This window comes from Candoia aspera, chromosome 3, assembly GCF_035149785.1.
Source record: "Candoia aspera isolate rCanAsp1 chromosome 3, rCanAsp1.hap2, whole genome shotgun sequence".
NCBI lineage: Eukaryota > Metazoa > Chordata > Lepidosauria > Squamata > Boidae > Candoia > Candoia aspera.
The window spans coordinates 137713779-137739869 of record NC_086155.1 but is presented as its reverse complement, the minus strand read 5'-3'; the positions used below and the strand labels follow the sequence as shown (position 1 = coordinate 137739869).

The 26091-nt window shown below is 35.1% G+C and overlaps 1 protein-coding gene across 1 annotated transcript in view; it reads right to left on the bottom strand.

Moving 5' to 3' along the window:
* Window positions 1–26091, bottom strand: part of CDYL (chromodomain Y like) — a 119341-nt gene that overhangs the window by 2402 nt on the left and 90848 nt on the right. Inside the window, exons 3-6 of the mRNA XM_063298845.1 lie at window positions 9685–9938; window positions 9042–9214; window positions 7571–7781; window positions 3902–4045 (exon numbers count right to left, since the gene is read on the bottom strand). Of these exons, the coding sequence (XP_063154915.1) occupies window positions 3902–4045; window positions 7571–7781; window positions 9042–9214; window positions 9685–9938 (782 nt within the window). The remainder of the gene's footprint in view (window positions 1–3901; window positions 4046–7570; window positions 7782–9041; window positions 9215–9684; window positions 9939–26091) is intronic.

Below are 26091 nucleotides of genomic sequence, written 5' to 3'. Positions count from 1 at the left end.
AAGTATAAATTTCTAAAGCTATTTTGCCTTAAACATTGCATTTTATATACTTTTTGATTCCTTTGATCTAGGAATTGAACTGCAAATTCAGAGAAGTATGAAATCAAAAAACCAGTGTATTCCAATCTGAGAAAAGACTTGAGCAAATAATTGAATCATAGACCTGAAAACTGAAATATTTCACAAATCTAAAAACTTGCAATCTATCAAGAGCTATTTATCTGAAAGAATAGACCCAAAATACCATTAATACTAATACATATTCAGTTTGCAATTAACTTTTTTGGGGTGGTGCCTTTGAGTCAGTGCTGACTCCTGGCGACTACCTGATCAAGTCCCTACAGTTTCCTTGGCAAGGTTTTTTGGACGTGGTTTGCCATTGCCTCCTTCCTAGGGCTGAAAAGAATGACTGGTCCAAGGTCACCCAGTTGGCTTTATGCCTAAGGTGGGAGTAGAAGTCACAGTCTCCCACTTTTCAGCCTGGTGCCTTAACCAAACTGGCTCTTTCTGCAATTAACTACCATTCCGAAATCTTTTTCTAAAGTTCCATACCTGAGACAGGTATTTTTGTTAACTAAATTGAGATTATCACATTTGTCTCTATAAAATGCTATTATGTTCCTTTCAGCCCATTTTTCTATCCCATGAAGACCATTCTGAATTTAATTCTGCCTTCTATGGTATTATTTATCTTACCCAATTTTATATCATCTGCAAATTTGATAAGCATTCTTTTAAACTCTTTCTCCATGCTATTAATTTAAAAAATTGAATAACATGCCTATAGACATAGATGAATTCAGGTGACCACAACTGTAAAGCCAGGAGAGAAATTCCTCCTTCTCCAATGTTGCCTAGGTTAGAGAATCAAGTCCTCTACATTCACCTGTTGGGACTCCAAATGGAAAGTCAGGAAAAGGCTAGCAAATACTCTTCTAGGAAGGAATACTTTTGAAAATATAGGCTGCCTGAACAGCCAAGAAAGGAAAAACAGACAAAAAGAAAAAGAAAAAAAGAAGAAGAAAAAAGACAGGTATCATCAACTTTAAGAAAATTTTGCCTTCCCTTCAGCAATGCTTTATTTTTCCATGATAGATTTTTGAAGTTCTTCCTGTCTTCAGTCAGCTTTATTTGCATAAAACTAGTTTTGTATTAAAATTAGCACTAGCAGTAGTAGGTTAACAAACAAAAATTTTTTTTTTGGCAGAACATGTATGCATTATAAATGCTTTGCTTCATATAGTTAGTAACAGTATGAATGCATAGTATAAATTGAATTGGGCAACAGGAATGGAAACAGTACTAGTCAAATACAAGTCAAACTGCCACTAACTGAAAGGGTGGCTGTACTTTGAAAGGACATATGTTTATAAGCACAGCTCTTCAGGCATGCTAAAGTTAGGACGTCAACAATTTTCAGTGCCTTCACTGGTAATTTCACAAATAAAGCTTTAAATAATAAACATTAAGGCTGTAATCTGATGGTCTGAGGCTGCATGTTTCTTCCAGTCTGCCCTTCAGAAGTAAAACAGAGAATTCCCACTCAGAGAAAGAAAAGAAGGGAAGGCACGTAGAAGGAAGCCAGAAAGGGAATGGCTCCACTGGCTCAACAGCCTTCCTGGCCCCCAGAAAGTCACCAAACTAGTAGCTGACCTATTCCAAACTTGGAACTGGTGCAAATCAAATTAGTTCCTCTCATTTCAAGGGAAGAGAATATAAATCCAAGGATAAAGGAAACAATGAACAAGTCTGTTTCCTCTCTTCTACTCATGCAGGCAGGTTTTTGGATTTATTGCAAGCTCTGATTTGCTGCATGAAATAGGATTTTCCTATTAGTGCCCTTTACTGAATTTTTCTTCCCTTATCAAATATTTCAGTTCAACTACTTTGGGCTACTGAAAAAGGAAAAAAAAAACACCTTTCTAGAAATTTATATAGTACTCATCAAGATAATATGGAATAGTTTTATTTTAGCTTTGTTTAACTAAATATTAAGTGAAAGAAGTGTAAACAAAACTTCACTGATTTAGGGCAGCATGAAGTGTTCCAGAACATTATCTTATTCAACAATTTTCTGAGACAGCCACACGTCTGCAAAAGGCATTCTGTTGCCACTCGAATGGATCCTGGATGAATTCGGTCATCTGAATTCTGACGCTTAATTGCACTGTTTGCACATCTGAAGTGCTATTTCAACATGCAGTTCTCCCTTGTGGTTTGATTGCATCTATGTTCCCCCATATCAGTGCTCTATTACACAACTCCTTTGATTACAGGTAAATGTGGAAAGGACTATTAAGAATAAAAATGAGCAGGCATTTAATGTATAAAAAGTATATATCCAGTTTAGAATACAATTGACTTTTATATATTTTCCTGAAATTAGCATTTTAAAACCACAAAGCATGGACAGTAAAGTGCAAATATTATCTCAGAAAGATAAACTGCCTCAATCCCTCTAATAGGCTGTGGTGGGACTGCAATTAACATAGATGTTATGCTAAAAATGTGTATGTGCATACATAGACATTCAAATGGGCTTTAATTGCTGCAAGAAATCTTAGTCAAGAAACATTAACATCCCCAACTGTAATTAAGGCTGGGGTGAATATAAGACAGCTGCAATGTGGAAGCTAGTATCTTTCATCCTTTATTGAAACTACCCAGCTGTCTCTGGTTTGGTTATATAAGCATATTTTGCTAATAATAATGTGTACTAAATCAGGACTAGATGTTAAAACAGGTTGAAGCTGCAATCCATACTCCACTGCAAATCTCACTACATACTGTGGATCTATTCCAGAAAAGCCATCCAAATAGATTTGTAGAATACAGTTGAAAGCACACTTAAAATACTTTCAATGGACTGCAAAATGCTTACTGGTCCCACTTCAGGACCACTACTAGAATGCAGGTATATGAGCATATCATATCTAATGCAGCAACAATGAATTATTTTATAATGGTTTTAGCATATTATGAATCTTACCCTCTGCATAAGAGGATAATTAAACGCAAACTTATTTTTTATTTGGTAAGTAAGCATTATACAGGAAGAAATTCCAAATTAAACAGTGTATATACAGAGTAATGTGATAGAACTAAGCTGTTCAGGTATCGAGGCAAGAGACAGTTCTCACACCTCTTCCCATCCATAGTTTTGGACCAGATATTTATATTAATACAGTCAAAACAACTGAGGGTTTTTTTAGAGTGTATTCTTACTTTAAACACATAAAATCCATTTTCTAGATTTGTTCATTAAACAACAAATTATGAGCTGCATTACAGCTACTGATAACACCCTACTGGATATTGGTAACCTATTTACAGAATTCATACACCAGTCATTTCCTTCTCCCTGTGAAATAGTACAACTGGCATTCGAGTGCCTTTTTCATGCAAAGTAAAAGAAGAGAAAAGAAGGTGGCAGCTTTTGGATTCAGAGTTAACTGAGAGAGTTGGTAGAAATCCTATCTGAGAGCCACTTTGGTCTAGTGGTTAAGGTGCTGGGCTAGAAACCAGGAGACGGTGAGTTCTAGTCCCACTTTAGGCATGAAAGCCGGCTGGGTGACCTTGGGCCAGTCACTGTCTCTCAGCCCAACTCACCTCACAGGGTTGCTGTTGTGGGGAAAATAGCAACAGGAAGGAGTATTAGGTATGTTTGACGCCTTGAGTTATTTAAAAAAATAATAAAGGCAGGGGAAATAAATAAATAAATAAATAAATAATCTGCCTATAAAATATCTGCCCATGTACATCCCGAAGGGTGAAAGTCCTTCCCATGTTCTTGGAGGGCAAGATCAAAGTGGATTTAGGCTAAATTTACTCTGTGAACTGACACTTAATCAGCATAACAGTCTGAGTATTAAACTTTCATTGAAAGAAGCAAGCAACTTACAACTGAATTACATGTGACAAGTTCCTTAATTCGAACCATAACTTCCTGGGTGAATGTTCCTGGCCAGAATACTTGAGACACCAGTCCTTTTGAACAGGCTTCTTGTGCAGTCAGCTTCCTTCCACTAAATAACATTTCATTTGCCTGAGAAAGACAGAAATAATTTGTAAGTTGTAATAAGGTATAAAAATATTCTGAATATAAATATTATATTTATATAATGCTTATAAAAATGCTTCTACTTAGAACAATTAACTAGATTACATTACTTTTCATTTGTGTACTGAACTGAAACAAACCAAAATACTGAAAAAACACAATAATTCAGTGTTAAATTCTAGCCCTACATAAATTATGATACTTGAGTTTCAGAGTGTTTATGATCCAAAACATACTGTAGTTCTATCAACTAATTAAAGAATTACTAATGATTACTCATCTTGACTGATTTTTTTTAAAAAAATCTTATTGTCAAAATGTTAAATCTAGATCCCTACATGATATAAAGAAAAAATCTAGTCAGTATTAAAAGAAAAGACCACCTTTACATTTCTTATTGCAAAAACCAGAACAAACCATAGCAAAGTATGTCATTAATAATAAAGTTAACAATTTTAATTGTCTTGACTTGATCACTGAAGCTTCTAGCAATATAGTATCTCAAAGGAAGTTGACGGCTTGGTATAGAGAAACTTTGTAGGGGAAACAAAGCATGAAATCAGGACATGGCAACTTTCAGACCACGTGTAAGTTCTGTCAGTCATTTTTGTGACCTTGGAGTCTCTGTAATGAGTGCCTCTCCCAATAAAGTACTCAGACTCAAAAGCAAAGTTTAAGTTCTGATTTTTATTAAGGATAGAGTGCAAACACAAAGAAAGCTGAGAATGAGAAAAGCGCGCCTAAAATCAAACTAAATAGCCCCGTTACAAGCAGAGTCCCACCCCCCCTTCAATCGTCTCAAATTCACATTCTCAGGTGCCCCTAACGAGTTCTACTGATCAACAAGCAAAAAGACCTTGACACAAAAAGATAACCCAAACACATTCCTGCTTAGCACAGAGAGATATAATCTTCAGTGCAAGGTTTATCAGCAGCTCCCTCCAAGCTAGGAACGCGTCAGCGCTCTGGCATGCGAACCGTTACGATGTACAGACACATCGAAATGATGAACATGACAGTCTCTCCCCCAAGTATGCCACCAAACGACCTTTGGACTGCCAACAAAAAACCTCAAAAATATTAATAAAGCTCCTTATTGTTTTAGATATAAAATAAAATAAAATGAAATAGTTCTGTAAGGTCTAGCATAAGTACAACCCCTTTCTTCCAATGTGAGTTGCTCATGTGGCAATCCAAACCAAAACATAAACTAGGAAGCTATTTGATTCCGTGTTGTAGCTCATCTATGAAAAAAAGACATCTATTTTATATACCTTGACAAATAAGGCACAGAAATATGCACAAACCAGCATCTCTTCTTCTTCGGAAATAATTCCGTTCCTTATCCATTTTTAAGCCATTTCTTATATTGATGAATTTAAAGAACAGTTTGCGTGGGTGGTAGTGTATGACCAATTTCAATTCACCAACTACACTGAGGGGTGTTTAAGATATCAAAATTGGTACCAAGCCCCCGCAGAGCTTCAGGTAACTATTTCACCCCTTGATTCTGCAATACCAAAAAATGGGAAAAAAGGAAAAAAAGGGGGGATCTTGTCATGGGCCACACCTTTTGCATACTTTATTAGTCATGATCTAAAAAATTTTATTCCACTTCATTTCCTAAGGAAGAAATGTTCATTTTTATCAAATAAACAGAGCACAGATGACAGGGGTGGGGGGACAGACTTTCAAAAACAAAGTCTACAAAGTTCTGTTAAAAAAAGATAGCTTTAATTTTATATTTCCTAATGCAATAGAAGCTGTATAATATATCTGGACCTGAGGGCTAAATTTTCAAAACTTTTCATTATGCATGCTTTTATCAGAAACATCCACTTTTCCATCACTGGTTGCTCTGCAGTTATAGAGCCTCTGAAGTAACCATTAAAAACAATTGTCCCATTAATAAGAAGTAACACTGGGTAGTGTAAGCAGATTAGACTGTTTAGTCCACAAGAGTTAATTCCAGCTTCACATAGTACATAGTCACTTATACTATCTGACACACAAGGAAACCTTTCGTACAAATGATATATCTTTAGTTCAACCTGTACAGATGCACTTGAGAAACCTATGATTTGCTTCTCACTGGATGCCCACCTGCCTACCCAATTTTATTTCACCTGCCAAGGCATAATGGGTTCTAATATTTTCAGATAGAGGTAGTCCTTGCTTAACAACCACAACAGGGACTGGAATTTAGGTCGCTAAGTGATGCAGTTGTTAAGCAAGGCATAAATCACCACAGTCATAAAGTGAATCGTGATGTCGTAAAGCAAATAGTTTCCAATTGATTTTTCAGGTTGGAAGCCAGCTGGGAAGGTCGCAAATCACGATCATGTGACCAGGGATGCTCCAAATGGTCATAAATGCAAGCAGGTTGCCAAGTGCCAAAATCGCCATCATGTGACGGGGGGGGGGGGGATGCGACAGTCATTAACTTCAAGGATGGGCCATAAGTGACTTTTTTAGCCCCGCTGTATCTCTGAACCATAATTAAATGAATGGTTGTTAAGCGAGGACTACCTGAAAATACATTATATTTATATAGATTACAAGAATGTCCAGTGATTCCAGGCATTCTACATTCTAGAAAAGCTAAAACAATAAAATAAGTAAAAAAGAGATGCGTGTCCAGAAAAAGAAAAACCATACAAACAGAACAAAATCTTACAGGGGCTCACCAAACACTCTACCCAAGACTTGGGGAAATAGCACGGTTTTCAGTGCCTTCCAGAATATCATTAGGCTGGAGGCCATACCAATCTCCTTAGGGATGAAGCTGAAGTTTGGCATTTCTGAGCCTGTTCTGTTATGAAGCACATAATCAACTCAGCTTTATTAACATTTTGAAGTGTTTTCTTCAGGGTTTTGGCAAAACCATATTTCACTCTCAAAGCTGCTATGGTCCTTTGAGCAAAAGACAGACCTAAAAGTTGTAAGAAAGCTCATATACTAAGAACAACATGGGTATGAGCTTTCCTGCAACATTTCCATGACTCTGGAAAAAGGCATGACTGCTTTAATGAGTTGCAGACAGGTGTTGTATTTTTATGCTACCCCATGTTCTGAAGCATCTTTTCCAAATAAATCCAGCATCTCTTAACTCACTTCTGATACAGATACATATACACACAACTGAAAATGTTTTCTTGAATGTGCAAACTCAACAGCACAGAAGCACACGGCTATATTTTAGGAACCTGAAACATTTTCATCCTGAAGAGTTATTGGTTTTTCCCAAAATATTTTCCCGGTACAGGAGGAGTCAAAATGAGACATTTTTGAAGACGAAAAGTATTTTCTATGCTTACATGCTTCATTCAAACTTCAGTACTTTAGGAGTTCTAATGCATCAAAGGGTACCAATTTGGAGGGATACAATGAGATTTTCTTTATATGCCACAAACATTTTGAGATAGGAATTATGTCAAATATTGAAAAATATAGGGGTATCAAAATGTTATTAAATACATCGAATGCATATTTGTTTTACAAGTTACTTACAGATGCCAGGCCCATTATTCTTGGGAATGTGAGGGATGAACATCCATCAGGACTTTGCCCAAATGTTGTATATGGAGTCTGAAACCAAGCCTTCTCGTTAGCCCAAACCACATCACACAGAGGTAATATAGATGCTCCAAGTCCAATAGCTGGGCCATTTACTGCAACAATTATGGGCTTTTTAAACTGAATGAAAGTATTTACAAAATTCCTGAAATGAAATAAGTACACAATTACAGCTCACATTTTAGCAGCAGTATACTTCAGTCAAATCCATTTTAAAATTTTAACTATTCTAGTAATTACTGTTCATAAAGATTTTGAAAATGTGATAGGCACAACCACATTTTCCTATGAAACTGTAACATGAGATACAGTAGCATCACCCTTTTATTGGAGAAGAAACAGAGGAAGGATTAAATTATAAAATTTAATTATCAAGACTCTAAAGTAGAAAGCGGACGATAACTATTTTTATATTCAACATTTTTTGCTGTGAAGTAACTTTTTTTGATTATTAAAACAGTGTTCTCTATTAGTTTGTTAGGATGATCAAAAAAGGGGTGCAACCACATAACTGATATATGTAAGAAGCAAATTAATATACTTTTTTTTAAAAAAATGTTACGGCTCTAAAACAAACGTTACTTCAAGAATAAAATAGTTTGCTAAAAATGTTTTACATTGAACATAAATAGAAAGAAATAAAGAAACTGACTTGCAGTTTTTCGTATTTCACTGTTAAAAAACAACACAAAAAGACTTGAACAAATAATACATTGCTTAAGGAGCACAATAATGTTTCACATTTTTTCTTCAACAAGTTTGTTTTTAATTTTATTCACATTTTTCATAGTTTCACAGCTTTTAACAAGCTTGTTTTCAACACTGATTTTTGTTTTAGATGGTTTTGATACTGGTTTTGATAGCCATTTATTAACAAAGTTTCCCTGATTTGGCACTAATAATACATAATGGCTTGTTACAAACCATCCATCCAAATTTCCAAGTGAGTGAAAGAGTCAGGCTGGGAAAGCAGAGCATCAGACCCTCAATGTGTGAATAGGACAATCAATGCACTCAGATACCTCTTAACATAACATATGGTTCCCAAACATTTAGTCCATATAATCTCTGACTACTGGGTAATCTGGTTTCCTATAATATAAGACTTTTATGAAAGCTGGAAATTGTATCTATTCAATAAGATTCCTCTGAATATAAAAACTGCCTGGAGGCATTTTGTTTAACCATGCTTAACCTAATGGATCTGTAACTCTTTCCAGTTTGAAAGTAGACACCCTTTACAACATCTCCAAAATAATAAATATTCTGATTTAAATCCATTTATTGTCTGTGAAAAAAAATCAAGTATCATTGGAACAGCAATTTTGGTGTCACAAATAGCTGAGTATTTGATTATACTGTTAAATGATTTGTTAAATACAATTAGAACAATAATTTTACAAACCTAATTGCATCTGCCATCTTAGTACTTTCCCTTTTTCTATCATCTGTCAAACGTCGAATAAAATAAATGAAATCAAGGCCACAACAGAAAACACTGCCAACTGCGCTAAGAAGTACAAGTTTACTGTCATCAACGGCTGCTGTGTTCAGCGCACTCTGGACTTCTTTCATTACCTGGAATGAGATGCATGAAACACATGAAAAAAGGATACAGAATATTGCTTTTGAAAAGCTTATCATTCACCAAGTATTTCTGTGATGTGAACAGCAGGTGGCATATGTAACCAATTCAGCAAAATCTAAATTTAGGACAAAGTCTAAAAGATCTTTTTTTTTTTTTATAAGAGACAGACAGACAATAGAAAAATGTTTTAAAAAATGTGAGCATTACCAGTATGAACTTGTGTTCAGAAGTAAGTTTTACCAAGTTCAGTGGGATTTATTCCCAAGGGATAAGACTGAAATTTATGAATACTTATGAAAAGGAATCTCCATCCTTACCTCCAATACTAAACTCTAGACCCACATTTACTAATGTTTTGCCATTGATGTGCTGGTTAACTTTTAATTTCTATAGGAAGTTTCTGGGATAGCAGGAATCCCCCGCCCTAGTTAAAAATCAGAAGTAGTCAAACAACTCTAACCTCTGGATTTAATGAATTGTTCTCTGATGATTTGGTAGATAATAAAATATGTGTGAATCCATCTTGTTTCCTGACAACAATGTCTCTGTATCGGTAAGCACTTTCAGTTTGCCGCACACTGAATCGTAGCCTTTTATCAAAAGGCTGATCTCTCCTTTCATCAATAAATCTTCGTTTGTTGGCTGCTACTCCTGTTACTGTTGTCTGTATGTTGGTACCATTGGTTGCCAAAGCTTCTATAAAGGTAGACGTTCCTGTGAAAAGGGTTACAGTATTTTTAGACATCAGCTTTATTCATGAAGCACATCAAATTCTTATTAGCATGGAAAACATGGCAGTACCAAAATACTACAGCAAAGCATAACAGGAGTGAACACTGAATGCCCTAATGAAAGCCTATAAAAAAGCATAATATCTGAAATGCAATTGCTTAAGGCCTACAAAATACATATGTGTGTAGGGAGGAAGGAGTTAAACCTCCATGGATAATAGGGGGAATATTAAAAGACAGATAATCAACACTGAATTCTTAGAAAAGTCTTTATTTCATTGCTGATTGTATCTATATTTTGTATTGTATTTGCTGTGCAAAATGTAAAAAAGTACACATGTGCACACAGTTGATTATGTGCCATCAAATCACTCTTGGGTGACCACTTAGCTCTTCTCCAGGATGTTCTGTCACCAACCTGACCCTTCAGGTCTCCCAATGGTGCACCCATCTCCACTGTAATCAAGTCCATATACCTTGCTGCTGGTTGTCCTCTTCTTTTTCCTTCTACCTTTCCCAGCATTATGGACTTCTCAAGGAAGCTGGGTCTTCACATAACATGTCCAAAATATGAACAATTGGCTCTGGTCATTTCTGTCTCAAGTGACAACTCTGGACTGATTTGTTTTATGATCCATTTGTTGGTTTTCTTGGTTATCCATAGTATTCTCAAGAGTCTTTTCCAACACCAACACCAAAAGCAATAATCAATAATCTTTCTATCCTGCTTCTTCAAAATTCAACTGCTGCATCCATAAAGGGTCAGTGGAAAAACCACTGCCTGTCCTGTTTTAATCTTTGTAAGGACAGACACACCACAATAACTGAATATTTCCAAGGCCTTCATAGCTACCCTGCCAAGTGCTAGTCTATGGCATATTTCTTGACTGCTGGTTCCTTTACTGTTGATAATCAACCCTAAAAGGCAGAAGCTATTCACCACTTCAATGTCTTCATCATCAATTCTAAGGCTGTTTGCTGTACCTGCTATCAATAGTTTGGTCTTATATTTAATTGTAGTTCCTTTTTTTTTCACTGTGCTTCTTGATTTTCATTACTAGAGCAAGCAGATTATTTGTATTTTCAGCTATAAGAATAATGCCATCAACATAGAACAGGTTCTTGATGGTTCTTTCTCCAATGTTAGAATATGCTGCTTTTCCAGCTCAGCCTTCCTCAGTATATATTCAGCACAGAGATTGAATAAATAAGGAAATAAGCCTTGTCTCACTCCTTTGCCAACTTGGAGCCAGTCTGTTTCACCATGTTCCATCTGGACTGTGGCTTGCTGTCCTGTATATAGGTTTCCCATGAGGTCAATGAGATGTTCTGGGATGCCCATTTTCCTAAAGATATTCCAAAGCCTGAGATGGTCAACAAAATCAAAGGCCTTTCTATAATCAGTGAAGCACATAATCATTTTTTTTTGTATTCTTTGACTTTCACAATTATACAGCATGCATTAACAACAACGTTCCTCCGTCCTTGGCCTTTTCTAAAAGCAGCTTCAGTATCTGGCATTTCCCTTTCCACATAAGGCCCTACTCTGAGTTGGTCTTGTTAATCTTGCCCTTTTTCACTTCTTCTTGCTTCTTTTTTAGTCAGTAAGTAGTCTGCAGTGCTCTATCAAGTTGTGCAACAGCCATTATGAAAGTGTTAGTTTATCCTGGAAAAACAAAAGGGGGCAAGGAAGAAACTCAAGATAGTCCCACCCAAAATCTCTTTAAGGACAGGGAGAGGCAAATTCTGTCAGACTTTAAAGATTCTATTATCAAACCCTATTAGAATTGAGTTCCATTAGTACTTGTTGGGCCTGTTTCCTGACCTGACCTACCTCAAAAGGCTAACAAATGACTCCGCTAACATTTAGTCACCCATATAGATCCTTTCTCTAAGTTTAAACATTGTCTCTAGAAACTAGCTACTTTTCAGTATTTGATAGAATAACTTGAAGCTAAAACCGCTGTCCTTTGGCTGTTTGACATCTTCTTCTAGGACTGAATTATAAAATCTGTTCCTCTGACAAATGGTTCTGCGAGCAAATCAAATGCTAGTTTAAACTTGCCAGCCTGTACTTCTCTTCTTCCAATTGTTTGATTTGCTTTTTTCTTGAGCTGTTAACCAGGTTCCCCATTGCAGTGTGGTCTGAGATGGAACAGACTGTTCTATTTTCATCTTAGGCACTGCACTGCAGACTGCTTATCTGACTAAAAGAAGCAGGAAGAAGTGAGAAAGGGCAAGATTAACAAGTCTCAAAAATTATTTATTACGTTGTTGTAATAATTGGGTGATTACTTGGGAAGGTGGGATCACAGTGTAGCTTTGAGTCACACTTTGAATCTTTTGTTTTGTTGAATCTGTAAAGTGTCTTTTAAAGTAAATTTTAAAAAATAGATTACAAAATAGCAACAACACTAAAATATGAAGTCAACCATAAAATATGAAAAGTTCATAGATGACAAGGCAAAATTTCCAGTTCCATTGGCATATTTATATATGTATAGGGTTGCATATTAATAAAAATCATTTTCAACTTTTTTTGGGTGGGAGACTTAGGAAAGAGAAAAATTATATTTATAATAAACATAATTCTGATGCAAAAAGATAACAGAAATGATGTGCTAAATTTAAGTGTGTGTGTGTGTGTGTGTGTGACATGCTAGCAAAATAATAGTTAGGATCATCCAAGTCAGAGTAGGGCCTTTCCCTGTTTTTGTATGGAAATTCTATTCTGCCTACTATAGGAAGTTAATTATTTGATTTTTTTCCAGCTCAAAATGGCAGGAAATTAAGTATACAGGGTTTTTTGTTGTTGTTGTTGCTTTGAAATGGGGAAATTACAGTGTTGGTTTTTCTCAAGTGAAGTTGGGGAGGCACCAAGGGGAGCAGCAGGTTCACTGTCTCTACTTTAGGATATGATTTAGGATATTGTGACTTAGTTCAAAAAGATAAAATTGATTTTTTTCCAGAAAAACTCTTAGCAGCAATTAATACAATTTATACTTCTCACATCAGGATACAGAGAAGTCAGAAAACCAACTAAGTAGGAGTGACTGGTAAAATAGATTTATCTATAATTCTGAAATTAAAAAATAAAAAAAATAAAAGGAACAGTAATTCAGATTGTCAGAAAGATCATACATGTATTTTATTTTTCATTTTTATAGTTAGCCAAAGAAATTACTGAAATGTAATTTATGTAAAGAATTAGCTAAAAGAAATCTAGGGCTTCCCTATTTTATGGTATTTTGACGACTTTTCACTGAAAATGTGCTAGTGCTGAAAATATGAGGAAAAAATGTTATACCATCATCATCTGAATAAAGGTAGAAAAGTGATTTGGTAACTTGAGAACAATCAGTTTAAAAATTATTGGACTGACTTAAATTCTATATTTAAAATAAGAGTTTTACAAAGGCTTGACAGAACAAATAAATAATTGCACTCTGGAAACTTGTACAATTAGTCATGAAATACAACAGGAATGATATCATCACATCCTAAAGCACTTTTGTTAATCTGATGTGTATGAAGTTCGTCCCGTTGGTTGAAACTGGACTTTTCCAACTATCCATAACACAACTGCAGTGTATTTGTTTCTATAATTCAGTAGATAAGTATATTATTTGATGTAACAGATAAGAAGATTATATAAAATATATCTATTAATATGGGGGCTTCCCACCTGAACTTATAAAAAAAGTAATCCTGCTGAATCAGACAGATAATCCATGTAGTACATCCTTCTTTCAATAATGGTGACATGTAACAATGACATGTACATAGAGCCCATGAGAATACTCTCAGGCATTTTATATTCTTAGTACTTGATCTCAATAAATATATATTCCTAAATATCGCTATCATTACAGTTGGTGAAATGTGTTCCTGTGTGAATTTATCTTGCTCTTTTAACTTGTCCAGCCTGTTTTCTTCCTTTTGCATCATTGCCATATTGATCAAATACTTTGAAACGTTCTGAATGAACATGAGAATACATTAAGAGTTTTGAAAATTGAAATTTAAGTAATTAGTTAACTAAAGAACAAAATATCACTTTGAAGTATGGCCTTTAATATACTACATTCCCACTAAGCGCCCTGTTTCCTTTTTCAGAATATAAGCCATAGATGCATAGGAACTTGAGGTTTCTCCAAATCCTACAATTTCTTCTAGCAGTATGCAGCTAACAAACCTCCCTAATTTTGCAGATACAGTTTTCACTGCCAGGAAATTTTGGCCATGGCTACTACCAGCTGAGTTCTGACTCTTCAGTGGCGTTTCTTGCTCATATCTATCACTATTCTGAATAAGGTGGGAAGACAGCTCCAGCAGTTATCTGAAGTATCTGTTTTCAGTAAAGATACAAGTTTTCTGTGCATTCATCTTCACAGAAAGTAACAGAATGCCTTAACAGATTTTGAAATACACAAAATAAGCAAAATATAGTACTTACTAGATTTGGTAAGCGATATGTTCAGACAGCTTAATTTTACTTTCTCTCTATTCATGTTCAGTGTGCTTACAGAATGTAGTTATATATTTCCATGACAGCAAACGAGACACTAGTTAAAAAGGTATCATCACAGGTTCCATATATATGTAACAACACTGTACGATTTCAAGTGCTGCAATACCTGAAGAATGTATACATTTTTATTATCAAGGACTAATTTAATAAAAGATGTACTTCACCTATTTTTTGTTTTCCAGGACCAACCTACACTGAATTGGTACCTCTATGACATTACTGAAACAGAAGTCACAGTGTTTCGCCAAGTGTCCAAGCACTCGCCAGGTGCCAGACAATTGGTTCTTTTAGATCCAGAGACAATGATCACACCGGTTAAGTAAGGAGATAGCAAACGTTATTGTTTAACTGTGGCAGGCAGGTTAAACAGAAACACAAGAAAGCATAACATACCCAATCTCCCTTGCTGTCAGGAGCTCCAATAAAGCAACAGTGGAGAGATCCCAAGACAGCCCAAATAACATGGTACCAAGGTCCCTGTCCAAGCTCAGAAGCTCAAGGGGCGATCTTCAGGTTTTTATCAGAGTCTGGCACTAAGACTTCATGACTCTGTTTCCATGGCACCAAGGCGGTGGGACCTGACTTTGACAAGATAGTTCCCAGAGTCTGGGAACTATACAGATAAGCTAGTGCTAACTTAAACAATCTTGAGGTCCTCCTTTCTCCCCTCACCACTTCTAATTAAAAGTGAAAAGCAAGCCATCTAAATGACTCAGAATGAACTCTAAGCTTCAAAATATAAATAAAATATTTCAATCCTAAACAAATCCAATGGAGAGTAAAATGCGTTTGCTTTCTTACTTTATTATTGACAATGAGTATCACTTTTCAATTTTAACTTACTTAAATAATATTTTCATTATATTTTTCTATAATTTTAAAGGAGTACGGTTAATTTCAAAAAATAAAAATAGCTGCAATTCTAAATAAAAGCTTTTTTCCTCTACCCCAAAGACACTTTTAGAAAAACTAGTTATGCCATGCTTAATGGCTTATGGAGACTATAATGATCTAATGATATACAATGAAGAAATGCCAGTTTATTTTATTTTATTTAGTTATGAAGTTTTAGAGTGTTTGACTCAAGCATTTTAGCTCAATGAGTAAGGCTTAGTCATTTTCTACAACTTCCATAGGACTTCAGCAAGGAAACAAACAAAGATGATTAAGAATGCTCTGTTGGCTTATGCCCAAATTTATTATCTTTTGAGAGCAGAACTTGGACACTATTTCTAATAAATACATATTTACTGGTATTTCCAAAATCACACCATATATTGATGTATAATATTTTATATTGATCCATTCCCATCCGTCTCAATCTCAACTGTTTATCATCATCTACTACACTTTTATCCATGAGGAAACTTACAAAAACATACAATTTTAGGTATATACAGAACATGGAAGAGGCTGGAAAGAGACATACTAATATTAGATAACCATAGTTAAGGAGCTTACAAATCTTAAGTTAAAATATACAGTATTAGTAACTAACCTTATGCAATAAACAAATTGATTTTTCTACTCAGTAGACAGTACCAATTTTTATTTTTTACTTTTTTGTTCTTAATTTGGCTATCTGGAGTTATTTGTTATATTAACAATTTAAATATTAATTTGGGTATCTGCAAGAGCCAAATCATACAAGATCTGTCTTCTCATATAAGCTCTTGTGAGATTTCGTTAAAAAAAAAAGTTTCTTAACACCTTTTTTTGAAGGGAGATACCTATAGCATTGTGCAAAATTGTGTGAGGGCACCTGGTATGAATACACTGTACAATTTTTGTTAGTCACACATCAGTCTGCCAAAGGAATGCCAATAACCTCTGAATGCATGGGTAACAGCAAGTTTTTGGGAAGGGGTGGGTGGAGAGCCGCAATGTAGGGTATGATTATAATCTATATGAACAGTTTGCACTAACATAACACACAAGCATCGTTTTCTTTTATGTGTTTGTTTCATATTGTGACAGAAACAGAGCTGAACAGTTTTAAGTAGTCCAGATGATGATAATGACTGATGATGATGCTAATTGGGCTTCACTCTATTTCATAAAATTGACAACTTGTAATGATAGTGAAGCATAGGAAGATGAGAATCTATCTTATAACCATTCTGATTCCTTTCCACCAAGCTCAGTATTATATGTACAGACTTGCAGCAACTTCAAATGGTTTCAGACCAGATTTTATCTACCCCTACCTGGAGGGGCCAAGAAAAATCTCTGGAACTTTTGCAAACAAAACAGAAAAATTACAGCTATATGAATGATACATTTATTTTTACAAGCCCTAAAAATTTGCCCAAAATATTTTTTGTCCAAAGCAGAAGCCAAACACAGATAGCAAAATTTATATTAGCGTTTAGTATTTATATCCTGAATCAAAAGAAAAAGCATTCACAAATTAGCTTAAACTATAGCTAATTGTCAGAAAAGTAATAAAAACATTTTCTAGGGGTTTTCAGGTTCTCTGATTTCAGTACATGAATATTAGTGAATATTAGTTACCAATGATTTAGGAGACTGGAAAACTTGAATATATTTGCTAGAATATGGGTATTATACTATAACTGCAAACGTTTCATCATTAGCAACTGAGAAGTTGTGTTTGGACAGATAAACTTCTACACTTAATCTAGACCAAAATGCTTTAACCACAAGCAAGGAATTAGCTTTTATCCTTTTATATTCCAGTATGGCAGTCTCATCAATAAGCTGGTGATTCTAACCATCCTACTTTTGCCAGCATCGTAAGAGTGTTCTGTTTTACAATTTTGTTTTGTTAATGTGTATGCTTTTATTTGTTCCTTATATGAGGACTAGAACTCTATCAGTGAATGCCTGAGCACAAAAATGAAAGCTGTATACTTAAAAATGGATGACAGAAAGCCATGGGTTGGATCCAAAGAGCCAAGGGCAGAAGGAAAACAATACTGTTTCTAAATGCACTACAACTGCATTAGACAGGTTCTAAAGTAGTTCATCTGTGTCTTCTTCTATAAAAACCTTTGAAGTAGAAGATACTTGAATATAGTTTTCTTTTTCTTCTATAACATTTTGCATGAAGTACAGAACAGCTCACTGAAAAACATTAAGGTATTTTCCACATAGAGAAGGACATCTCTTAATCTTGCCAGGAAAAAAAGGACAAGCTAAATTTTCAAAACAATTAAAATAATTTCTTCAAAATATCAAGAGCAACTTGAAAACAATTCCACATGGCTAGATAGATCAACAGGAAATGAGAGGGGAGGACTATTTTTTTCCTTACAACAAAATAAGAAGTAATGAACACTGGGAAGAACATAGGGACATGCTAGAACAGATAAAGGAGGATACTAGAAATTCAAAGCAAACCTGCTGAAATATGCAACTACAGATGCTAAAACAACAATTGCAGTGATACAAGAGGAGGTTAAAGAGATTAAGATTGTTGTTTTTGGGGGGCGGGAAGCTGATTTAGAGATTTATATATTTCTTTCTTTTTTATATAAGGGGAAGGAGCAATTGCATTTAGTGATTTGTATATGTGCTAATGGAATGATTTATAGAAATAATGTGATCTTGGTCTGATATAGAGTAAGGGATTGATTATGGAAATTTCTGTATATTCTTGCTGTTGAAAGTTGGAAGTCACTTTTTTAAGTAATCTTCAAAATTCTTTTTTCTTGTGTTTTACTCATTTAGTTTTTTGTCATTTTTTTTTGCTTTTTTGTAGTTTTTATCTTTGTTTCAAATTTAATAAAATTCATTAAAAAAAGAGAGATTAAGGCCAACACAGAAGAATGAAATTAAACATAATTTTGCAGAAAGTGAAACATTTTTAAAGAAAAATTGGAATGCAATAATAAATAAAAGAAATTAACAAAAGGTCATCCATGTAACACAGACTATTACAGGTCACTATTTGTGCAATTTTCCTATATTGGTATCATTTTCTCAAGTGAAAAGGCATATTCATTATAACACACAATCAGTTCATTTCAGACAGGCACAAGATGGGAATTAGTAAGGTAACAGAATAGCAAAATCCTCCTCCTCCTCTCAACCAACATTTATTTTTATATTTAGGTCCAGTGTGTATGCTAATATACAAATATTGACCAGTCCTCTTCTATTCTACCTTTCCTCCCCACAAAGCAGCTTTTCTGTTCACGAATTATGTGTGGTGGGGTATTTTGAAAAAGGGCAAAATATATCACTGCATTATAGTAAAACTGGCTAGCAAGTCCTACACCTATCCTGATAAAATAAGGAAAATTGGGCACGCCACCCATCAAAGAGCACAATTTTATTATTGTGTAACCAAACAATCTGAGTTATGAAAGAGAGTAAGTCGTGGATAAAAACTTACACAAATATCTTCATGCACAAAACAACATGCACACATTATATAAAAATGTTAACAGTATGTAAACACAAGTGATAATAACAGCAGTAACAAATAACCATGAATAATTATTAATATCTAGTGAATGAGACACAAGAAGAGTTCCCTTGCCATCCAACAAATCAAGGAAACAAAAAGGACACCACTGTAATCTGGCCTAGGTACCTTCCTCCCAACTTGGTATCACCTCTGGCTGAACTCCGCCTTTAACAGGCAGAATGCTACAGTCAGTAAGTTTACTTGAATGAAGCAATCTTCTTCAGCACAAACTTGCATTATTTCAAAATCAGTAACTTTTTTTTTAACTTTCTGTTCAAAATTTTGCTTTACTAATATGAGCCTGAACAATATAGGCAGATATGTATATTATATCATTAAAAACAAGACTGATAGAATTTATTTTGGTTTTCATAAATTATTTTATAAACTGTGATTATCATGTAGTTCCATACGGAGAATTATATCAAGCAATTTTATAATATAAATAGTAAAATTATTTCAACTGTGCACATATATACACAGGCTATAATGTAATATCCCTCCAATATGTGAAAATGATATCTTCGTTCACAATGGTCTGTTTGAAAAAACGTATGACTGTATAAACACGTAATTATGTGTTATTATTTTAAGGAATGATGATGCTTAATGATTAATAACACACATACTTAAGAGTTCCATATATACATGTGTAATTAAATACTGTACATATAGAGTCCTTCCCAAATAATGTATAATGCCATTCTAGGTATCTTGATTAGATAAAAGCCTTTCAATTTTTTAAACTGAATTCTTTATACCATGGCAGTCTATGTTTCACAGACAAAAAATGATTGGTAGACCAAAGGGAGGGAGGGAGGGAGGCAATTTGGCAGTAAATGGTAAATTGTCTTTCACATTGAATTAATAATGACGATACACTTGGTCTTTACAGTACTAACACTGGTTTCAGAAATAATATATTAATAAAATGCTTGGGGTTGTATCCTACTTAGTTTCCAGCAAGGTAGTTGCTACTGGCAAACATCATAAAGGCACAAAAGTTGATTAAGCCACTTCATAAAGGTTTGGACAGTTTCATACTACAAGATGGACTCTTACTTACGCATCAAAATATTAAATCTGTAATCCTTCATATTTTGTTATAATTTTTCTGAGCAAGGAATTCAAGCCCAATAACATGTGCATGGTTTCAGTAATTATTGCATTAAATGAGATTTAGTAGAAACACGCACAGAAGAATTTCCTGAAAAGAGAAGGTTAAGTGTACAAATCTAAGAGACAACATATATCAGATGGGAGAAAAGAGACTCAAAGATTCGTCTATGTGGTCTGCAAAGTATCTTGAAACTGGGAAGAAGGACTTCCTAGCAGAATGCAATCAGAGAACTGCAGCAGATTACTCCAGGAGTAGATCCCTAAGATCCATCAAAATGAACTCAACTGTTGCATGGATGAAAGCGGTAATGGAATCTGCTAGCATCTATTTTTCTCTGGTCAAAAATCTGTATTATGGATTTGTGAGAGATGTATCAGAATATATGTTTCAGAAAGCTGCACAGAAAAAGGAATTGTAATGGTAAAAAAAAAAAAAAAGACACCACCTCAGGGAGATTTGCATTAAAATAGCTGCCACACAGTAATTTGTATTACAAACAATTATATTATAAACTTAAAACTATGCACAATAATAGAAGCTGAATATATGGATTCTTGGGTAGAGCTAGACATGACAGCAGACACAGGGCTGCTGTTGAAAACAACCAGCCCAGTTGTGTAGTCTCTACTTTCCCACAATGGCTTTGAAAACAGGTATCATGGTTTCATTAGAGAGAGAGAGAGCGTGCACATGCAAGAGAGCCAGAGCAAGAGAGAGAGGTACATTATCTGTCTCCCTATTTCCAGCTCTTCAACCAAGCTATTTGTTTAGTATATGTTACGAAGATAATGGGCACCTAACACAGGCTACCGTTTTCAGCAACAACCTCCTTTTACTGATCTCTCAGAGGATCAATGGATTATATCAAACAATATACATGCAGATTTAGTTTACACAATAAGACTCTCTCTTGCTCCTTTTTCTGCATTTTTGGTGGAAAAATCCCTCAAAATTCCAGAGCTAAGTTGGGAAAGCAAACTGAATATTCAACGGAAAAAGAATGTAATGTGGCCCCTTAATATTATAAACACGGCTAGGTCAATTCTCCGTTACTAAAAGCATAGAACTGTGAAACTGCTCTGACGGGAATAAAAAAACCTCAGAGAGGTTTTGGAACAAGCATATAAAATGCAAGTATGACAGATTTCTTCTTGTTGATTAGAAAATAATATATGCACTTCTCTGTAGATGCAACTGATATCAGTGCTATACAGATTTTCTATCTTACGATTATAATTTGTTGCTGTAAGTTAACTGGAGCTTAAAAGATGATGATCCAATAAGGCTCACCTCGCTTCCCATATGCTTCCAATAGGTCCCCTCTCAGCCAGTGACTAAGTAAAACTTTGCATTCAGCCCAACATTTATGATGTAAAAGTCTGTCTTGCTTTAAAATTACCCCCATATCTGTGGTCATAATAGTGTATGTTTAGATTTGACCTTTATTTATTTATTATTTAAATTTATATCACCGCCCATCTCCCCCAACAGGGAGGCTTTCTATCTTAGATGAGAGAGAACAGGAAATACTTATTTTACTATGATGCTTGCAGTTGCTGTTTTTTAAAATAATACAGCAATATCATTACTTCATACATATTCTCTCTTATGCATGCATGCACGCACACACACACACGCACACACAAACACATAATATAAGCCTTTTAAGTTGATTTTTTTCCTTAATTCAATTATCCAAACCAATAAACACTTGGCAGTTCTGGGCATATCTAAAGATATCTTCAGCACTAAACACTGATGGAACTAACTTGCTCTTTGCAGAAGGGGTCAGTATAGAAACTAAACTATATGAGTCCAATGTTAGACTATTTTTATTCTTTTAACTCAATACAAACCAAGGGGCCAGATTTATGGACAAATGACTTGGCAAAAGTACAATTCAAGCTTTATATGCATCAGACCAGTTTGTGTATGTATGTGCACACACATAAATTATACATAAGGTAAGGCAATCTTAACAAGAAAGTATTTGCAGAACTTTTCTGCTGCTTGCAAATTTAAATCAATAGATGTGAAAGGGTTGAATGCAAAGATCATCTATGCTAGGTTATCCTTGTTTTTAAAACACACAACATAACTAGGGAGCTACTGACTGCAAAAAGAGCACTGTCAAAGAAGAGCAGTCAGAGAGAAAGGAAGTGATCTGTGCTTTATTCACACATTATAATAAATGATCTAAGACAGGAGGGGAATCCTTATTTGTAGGAATCTCTTCCAATTACAGAAACATTTTCCATTTCAACTCTTCCCTGGCTGCCTGTGTGCACACAATGCAGGATTGGAAACTTGCATCAAAATAATTACAGCAGAGTTGCGTTGTGAGCTCTTTCCCTTTCATATGCATATGTGCAGCATCATGACACATCTACAAAAGGAACAGAACTTGCATCGTGATGATGCTTTTGTTATCTGCCCATCACCCAAGGACACTTCCAACAACAAGAATATATACATATATGTTTATAATTTGACTTCTATTCATCTAGTCTAATCTTAAATACCTTCTGATATTTATTTAATCTTCAGACTTAGCAGCTATTTCAAGGATCAAGTGCTACTAAAAAAAATAAAAATACTTCAAGGCTTAATTAAACATGAAAATTATTTTTGTCTTATTTTATATAAAGCATTCCTTTATATAAAATATTGCTTGAATATCTAAGTAAGACATATGGATTTCCTTGAGCCCACTCACTCAGTTACTTTTGTGTGGTTTTGAAGGACTTTTAAAAACCTATTTCATCTTTGTTTTTAGTTCTTATAGGAGCAAAGATAAAATTCTACAATTGGCTGCACAATTCATGGCCCATGGGCCACATACAATCCCTGGAGTTTCCCATTTTCCATCAAATAATGATGGTATCTAATTGAACCATTTTGCTCTTGCCACAGTTCAATGTCTATCCCTTCACTCACTTGCCTGTCCATCTTTCTCAGCATCCTTACTCCCTGCTTGCTCACCTCATTTCCTTGGAGTTATAATCATCAGATTGTCCTTGCTTACTGTTTGTGCTCTCCCCTAGCTTTGCTTTCCAAGTCTATTCACAATACCAACAGGGTTTGCACAAAATGAAGGGAACTAAAGGGAGGAGGAAGTCTGGTGTACTAAAAGGCAAGAGCACCCCACCCACTTCTGCCTCCCCCCTTCATGTTCATGCAGAAGATAGGAACATCACAGCCTAAGACATCAGAAAGAGAAAGAGTAAGTAGATCTAAGTAGGCATAAGAGAAGGAAAACAGCAGTCCAGGACTGCAGAAGAAGCAGTCATTTCCAATCTTTTCATGTCCTTTATAGCTACAGCTGCTTCCTACATACTACCCTCTGCTGGTGGACACTCTGGCATCAATGGTTGGAAATCAGGAAGTAGGAAACAGCTGCAATATCAACAAAAAATAATAGAATAAAAAAGGAGTTGTTCTTTTCCTCATCCCCGAATCATTGCCATACTTCCCCACTTCTTGCTTCTTGTGTTCTACTTAAGAGATTTTGAAGTGGGAAAAAACTGGACACTTTGTGATTACCAGGATGTATAGAGGGTAGGTAGAACTTAGTACAGTGAGTGAGTGAAATAAGCTTCCCACCCTCTTTTTAGCAACGGGAGTAGTAAAACCTTGGTTCTCTACTGCAGGCAATCTATGATCTACATGCAGTTTGTTGGGCAATCTCTTTTTTCAGCATGTGGACATGCATGGACAGCAAGTATGATTGGAGAAGGCAGAACTTAATTTATATTTTATGGCTATGCCAACTTTTGGAAGTGTAACCTGCCACTTAAGTCAAATGCTCTGTTGCCCTTGGTTTGATCAAAGATATGCAATTCACTCTACAGTAAGAAAAATGAACCCTGAATGTATTAAATGTTCTAATTATACAATAGTTGACTGAAGTTATAGAATGTTTCAGAACATCAGTGCTCTTGATAACTTCTACTTGAGAAGAGGGATGTGTTGCAGTTCTTCAACTGCAAATAATTATTTCTGGAAATGGAAAACCTTACAGAAATCACAGACTCAGCAATATATGGGTAAAACTGAAAATAGCTACTATCATTCTCATTTGATAATATTAATTTTATCATACTTAACCAGTTTAGTGATTCAACAGTGGACACTGGAATCTCATGTTGAAATTGATAAAAATGGCAAAACACCAAGTTAATACATATATGCCAAACAATGCAAATACCACCTGGAGTTTATTATGCTTATGAGTCTGAGGTAGAGGAATGAGGGAAAAGAATTTGGCATCCCAACCAAATAGTATTCAAGAACAGGAGATAAAACAATAAGGAAAGTACAATTAGAAGCAACAGGACACTGACAATCTCCTCTATTTTTTTTGTTCTTGTTGCCTTTTCCCTGATTCAAGATGGTCAAATTAAAACTAGTAGTACCTTGATACTGAACAGCAGCAGCAACAATCAAAGCCATTGGCAGGACTCCTATGTTCTCTGCCAGGATCTGACACTCCTGTGATCTCTGCCATCATACTGCACTGCACTAAAATCTACTGATATCCTTCCAGCTTTAATTCTGGAGATAAAAGTGTTGGTAGTGCTTGCCTTGCTCTCTCTCCATGGCCAAAGTGCATAAATGATTCTCACCCTTTCTGTAACCCCAAGATTGGGAAATTACGGTTTTACCACGTTCTGTAAATGGTAAGGACATACTTATCATGGTGAACAAAAATGTAGTAGAGCAACAAACATTCCAATTTAGTCCTTCTAGCTCAATATTGTTGAACATACCTGGCAGCAGCTCTCCAACACTGCTGGCTTGATTTCTTTTTTTCAATCATATTGAAAGAATGCAAAGATTGAATTAGAGACCATCTGCATATAAAGCATGTGCTCTAAATAGACTTAATGATTTAACTGCAGTTACACTATTGTCTTCACTGGATATGCTAAGAACAGCTAGGAAGCAGCTTCTGAGCCAGTGCCTGCCTTAACAGGTTAAGGCTGTCACAGATTAGGTTTTGTGGGAAATATATGAAGACACTGTACATTTAACTGATCCAATCTAAAATGTATCTGATAGTGGCATCTGGAGACAATGGTTAACTTGACTGGCTACTCCAGTAACGCAATTCATATCCATCCTGAGCTAACCTCAGAAGTAGATGTTGAAATTATCCTGATTTATTACGTCAATTAATTTCAACAAACAACATTATACAGGACTTCGTGACACAGTGAAAAGTGTGATACTTCAATAAGAGAATCTTTTTTAAACTTCATATCAGTATTTACACTATTATAATCAGAAACCTGTGTAATGATTATATCCTAGGAAGAATAAATGAATGATGGAGGAAATTATGTATTCTTGTATTCCCAGGGATTTTACGATTGACTTTAATAACTAACCTACTGATGAGTGCAGAACAGCCTTCAAATTTTGATGACTGACACTTGATCTTTCACTTCATTAATATAGATCAGACTTCTCCAACCTGGATGACCTTCAGATCTCTTTAAGTGGCAATATTCTCAGCAAAGGTCATGCTGGTTGAGGCATTCTGGGAGTTAAAGTCTACACTCTTAGAAGGTATCCAAATTTGGAAAGATTGGTATAAATCCTAGTTTACATAGGTCCAGGATGAAAGTAGAAGGAGAAGTATAAAAGCAACTGCAGCACTCAACAAGTTTTTAAAAAGATCACTGTAGCTTCAGAAAAATCTTTCCTTTTAACTGTCTTTTTCTTCTCTGAAGTGACATCCAGCAAAGTTATTCTTGATGTGAAAGCTCTGTGAAACACAGACTGCATCTGCACAAAACTAAAAATGTTAACATTTATTGTTTTGATAGGTCACGAGAAACCAGTAATCCTACATTTGTAATGGTTTCCCAATACTTTCTCATCATATTTTAAAAGCTCTTGATTTTTAAATTAAAGCACCATTGACATCCTGGACTTTAAATATGTCAAAAGTCTGCATCTTAAATTTAATATTTTATTTATTTATCAAATTTCTTGACTGCCCATCTTGACAAACAACTCTAGGCGGTTTACAAACAAGTTAAAAG